The 4,794-nt window shown below is 28.7% G+C and overlaps 1 protein-coding gene across 1 annotated transcript in view; it reads right to left on the reverse strand.

Moving 5' to 3' along the window:
- Positions 1–4,794, reverse strand: part of LOC106458036 (lamin Dm0-like) — an 82,436-nt gene that overhangs the window by 6,198 nt on the left and 71,444 nt on the right. The window contains exons 8-10 of the mRNA XM_022384166.1: positions 3,825–3,929; positions 2,108–2,227; positions 1,523–1,615 (exon numbers count right to left, since the gene is read on the reverse strand). Coding sequence (XP_022239874.1) covers positions 1,523–1,615; positions 2,108–2,227; positions 3,825–3,929 — 318 coding nt within the window. The remainder of the gene's footprint in view (positions 1–1,522; positions 1,616–2,107; positions 2,228–3,824; positions 3,930–4,794) is intronic.

Raw genomic sequence — 4,794 nt, forward strand, 5'->3', positions numbered from 1 at the left:
ATTAAAAAAAAAAAATTTGTTTTCTAATTTAGATTCTTTGTTAATTAAAGAAATTTAATTTTTATTATTTAAGTTTAAAACTGGAGAACAAATCAGAAGGAAGGTTACCTTTATAAATAGGTCACACCCCGTAAAGGAGTAAGAGAATATAGGTTATACTTTTATGCTAAAATGGGTTCAGAATACACACACACACTGACATAGCCATCTAGAATAAACAACCTAATAACCCGAGTGAAGCCGGGTACTTTCTTTGGAATATAATAAAAATGTTTCACAAGGCACTCACAAGAACAGTTCGTAGTGGCTCATGGTAATGTAATTCGACAGCGTAACGTCAGCTGCACATTCCTGAACTGATTTATTACTTATAATGGTGCAGCTAGTAGTTAGACAAAGTTCAAAGGGCAATCAAAAGCACAATAAAACAATAAAATTTAGTTATAAATACAGTTATACTGTTACAAGCTTAAAGGTACTTAGGGTAAATGAATGTAGTTTCATGTTACAAGTTGAAGTCATTCTAAAAGAAAAAAAGGGTAATTTAGATTTATTTCAATTTTTTTTTGGAGGTTACAAGGTCGGTCAAATTGACCAATCCTGTATAGAGATGGGGTAGAGAAAATAATGGATAAAATATACAGTGTCACTAAACACAAACATTTAAAAATGTATTTAGGAGGTTTTATGGATTACACAAAAAAATTTGAGATTTTTTGAGAAGAGGAAAAGTATTTTTGATCTTAACATGAAAATCACTTTGTATATGAACTATTCAAAACAAATACTCAATATAATCATGGACAAATCTTTATTTTAGTTTATTAAAAATACTTCACTAAAAATATGATTTTTTGTATGTGAAAGACTTATAATGTCAACTGAAAGACTACCAAATTTTGTGAAGATATACACACTATACTGAAAGTTAGAAGTATTAAATCTATAAAGACTTTAAATGAGTAAAAAGAGGTCAAATTGACCAAGCACGTATTGAGAGAGTTAATATTTAGTTTATCTTTAGATAGCAATCTCTTTTTGTTTTGTTTTGGCACAAAGTTTAATAATTGGCTATCTGCCACAGAGATTGAAACCCAATTTCAGCATCTTAAGCTTTGAAGCTTACTGCTGAACCATAGGGAAAGTTTATATACAGCAATCTATAAATTATTATTAACAACAGCTACTTAAATTAAGCATTAACTAAAAAGGAGCAAAGGTATCTTGTGTAAAACATAAGATAAATAGGAAAATACTTAAAGCACTGAATAATACTAAACCAGGTCTATAAAGAAAATTTATATGTTAAAGAAGGCTTTTTCTTTATATCTTAAACATGTATTCGTATACTAATCAAAATGTTACATTATGTGCCAAAAAGTTATTAAAATATAATCATAATAATTACAAATAATGCTGCTTACTTTAGTAAAAATGTTTATTGTTAATTGATTTTTTTTTAATATGTATAAATATTCACAAGATACAAAAATGTTAAAAACTTTGTTGGTGTAACACTGACTTGAATATCAACTTCTGGATAGTCTCCACTTTCTGAAAGTGTCTCTGATAAAGAACTGAGCAGCTTTTTGGTGGTTTCACGGTTTGCTATCTCCTGTAATGAAAAAAAAAATTGAGATAAAGGATGACTTAAGATAAAGTTTAAAGGTCAATCAAAAATTTTTCTGTATTCCTCTACAGAGTAACAAAGCAGGTAATGTGTTCATTCTACTGAATTTTATTCAAGTATATTTATACGGTATAATTATTGATATATTATACTTTTAAGGCTCTCAACCAAAGTAATTATGTGATATAAATTTAATAAATAATGTAGATATATAATAACTAGTAACATTCGTTTTCTTTTTACAAAGCAAATTTTGATTTTGTTTTAACAATAAAATAGCAACACTTTTCCCCTCTTTATTTTAAGTTAAATGCATTTGCAAGTTTCATATTGACACAAAACAATTTAATTCCGGAAACTTGATAAATGAATCTTCTATAGCATCTTCATTAATATTGGAATAGCATCTTCATTAATATTGGAAATTAAAAGCATAAAACATGTCAAGGCAATAATATAAATCAGGTTTTCACTTACTTCACCATCTGCATTCAGAATTTTTGTTGTCTTTATCTCAGCTGTTACCCATTTTTGGTTTCTCATAACAATGTCACCTTCTGAAGGATTGTGTGCAACTCCACTGTCTGCACTCCAAATCTACAAAGATTAAACACAGAAGATGGAATATTAAGTATCATAAAAGTAACAAGTTATGCTCTTGACACTAAAAATTAAGAAAAAAGTAAAATTTAAATATAATTAGCCCAACTTACAATATTGCAAGAAACAGACAGCCATTACCAGTAAGTTGTCAGAAAAACATGCAAATGAAAGCTAATATTAAACCACAGTATAACTTTGGAAATCAGAATATTATTGTTGCTACTGTTATATAATTATTGAAGATAAATATTTTCCAAATATCCTTTTAGTGAGGGTTACCTGTCTTTAATTATGTCAATACTTCTTTTTATATAGATAAACCATTTCATAGTTTATAGTTAAGGTAAAATAAATTTTTGTTGAACTATTTTAATTTATTTTCATGTAGAACATTGTGAAAGTTAATGTTTCTAAAACAGAGTATAATTTTTGAAAAATTAATTATATTTGTCCAAGTCTATAAAGTTGAAATGTGCGTCTCTGTCACAGTTAGTAGTTTATATGATCATCTAACTCAAATTACTAGTTAGTTCAGACAATTGGATATCATACATGCCTTTCTAACAAGAGTAACCAGAGTCAAACCCTAGTTTGTACCACCATAATCCTTTTTAGGACTCCCATAAAGATGGCAGCAGATTAACAGTCAAAATATGAACTAAATGATAAATAGTATTTTGTAACAATAAAAACATAACTAACTACTAATGAGATATGTTATGATACAGGCAACAATTGACATATGATTGATACAACCTTACCGAAAGTACCTGAAATGAGTGCCTAAATGTTGAATTCAATTTAAAGAAAAAAGCCAATGTAGCCCAGCATGAGTTGAATGATGTAAAGCTTAGTTACAATATGAACAAGAAATACTAAGTTCAGTTTTTAACATAGTTGGTTAAGAAGTGAAGAAGAAAATATACATGCTTCAATTTTTATGATTTTAACATATTTACTTTGGATTGATCACAAAACAATACAATCACCTTGAAGGAACAAGCTTTCTCTTAGTTTATTTTTACAACCAAACAATTTGTTTTTGGCACTGAACCACTTAACTAATGGTAAATGCACAAAATAATACAGATATAAACACACACACACACCTACATGTACATACATATAGTTTCTATATTTATTGGTAAAAAAGTTAAATTACTCTTGGGGTTTGCAGTCAACAGCTGTTTCAAACCTCAACAGAGTACCTACAAGCATAACAGGCTATTTCTATGACACTGAGATGAGCTAATGACTTTTTTTTGTAAAACATAGAAAGTATAAGAAGTTGAAGCTACATTACCAATAATTTTGTGTCATTTTTTGCTCATGGTGTGTCGATATCTAAGCTCTAATAGATAATGAGCATAAGATAATGAGATAACAAGAGAAACATTTCTCTTGTTATTGTTTTAAACTAACAATTTACACAACATCTTTCTCAGATGTATTATCTTTAGGTCAGCATTTATGAAACTTTCATTACACTTGTACCATCAGGATGGTAAATAAGTATAAGGTATTGGATTTCTAAAATTAGTCAGCTAATTAAATAACTAAATACAGTAATGTATGAATGAAAGAAACTCACTGTGATAGTTGCATCTGGTTTAATTACAACATTTCTATGAAATTTGTGAATGCATTCTTCCTCCCCAGCTTTACACACCAATTGCCAGTTTCCAAGTGAAACTTCCTAAAATGACAAAGATTTATTCTTTGATAGATTGTTTAGGCAGAGTATTCATGACGAAATTTAGTTGAATGGATGGCAACTGCCTGTTGTAGAAACACAAGTATAGAGGACAATGTTTTGAAAGTCTTCTGCTTTTGTCTTCAACTAAATCTCATCGACAAACATCTGTTTAACAAATAAAGCATACACTTCTTTGTCACACTTTGTTTTCACTGTATGTATAAAATTCTGAATAGGAAATAAAATCTAAATAAAAAAAATTAGAATAATAGTAGTCAAACACTTTCACACCATTTTTTTACAATATAAGCATTAAAAGATGTTCATATTCATTTACAGAGACTTCGAACTGTAGCGAGTGCATAAAACTTCAAATCAAACCAAACAAACATCAAATGCATATATAAAAATGAAGACTTTCTACAAAGGTTGAATGTAAAATTATATTCACTAGTAGAAATGCTGCCTTACAGGGGGCTGTTTGTGATAGTAATTACTAATAATAGTATTCATAACTCATTCTAAAAGATTTAAAAAAAGGGAAAATTTTCTAAAAAAGTATTTTTTCCTGGGAAGTACTACACAGGAAAAAGTGTTCAGATTGTGCTCATTAGATGCACAACTTAATGCATCAAAATGACTCAATGTACAGAGCTCTTTGTACTTTTTTCACTTTCACCATCTTTAATGGGTTTCTTTGGATCTTCTTCTTACAAGTTTAAAACACACCCTAAGAAAACAGAAAAGTCTTTAAAGAATCAACATTTTATCTCTGCATTAATATTATGAATATGTCAATTATTAAAGACTTTTCCATAGTTCTGGTTACATACTGTTGCGTCAGCGAGGTCACGTGACTAGTATC

This window comes from Limulus polyphemus, unplaced genomic scaffold (genome assembly GCF_000517525.1).
Source record: "Limulus polyphemus unplaced genomic scaffold, Limulus_polyphemus-2.1.2 Scaffold407, whole genome shotgun sequence".
Classification (NCBI taxonomy): Eukaryota; Metazoa; Arthropoda; class Merostomata; order Xiphosura; family Limulidae; genus Limulus; species Limulus polyphemus.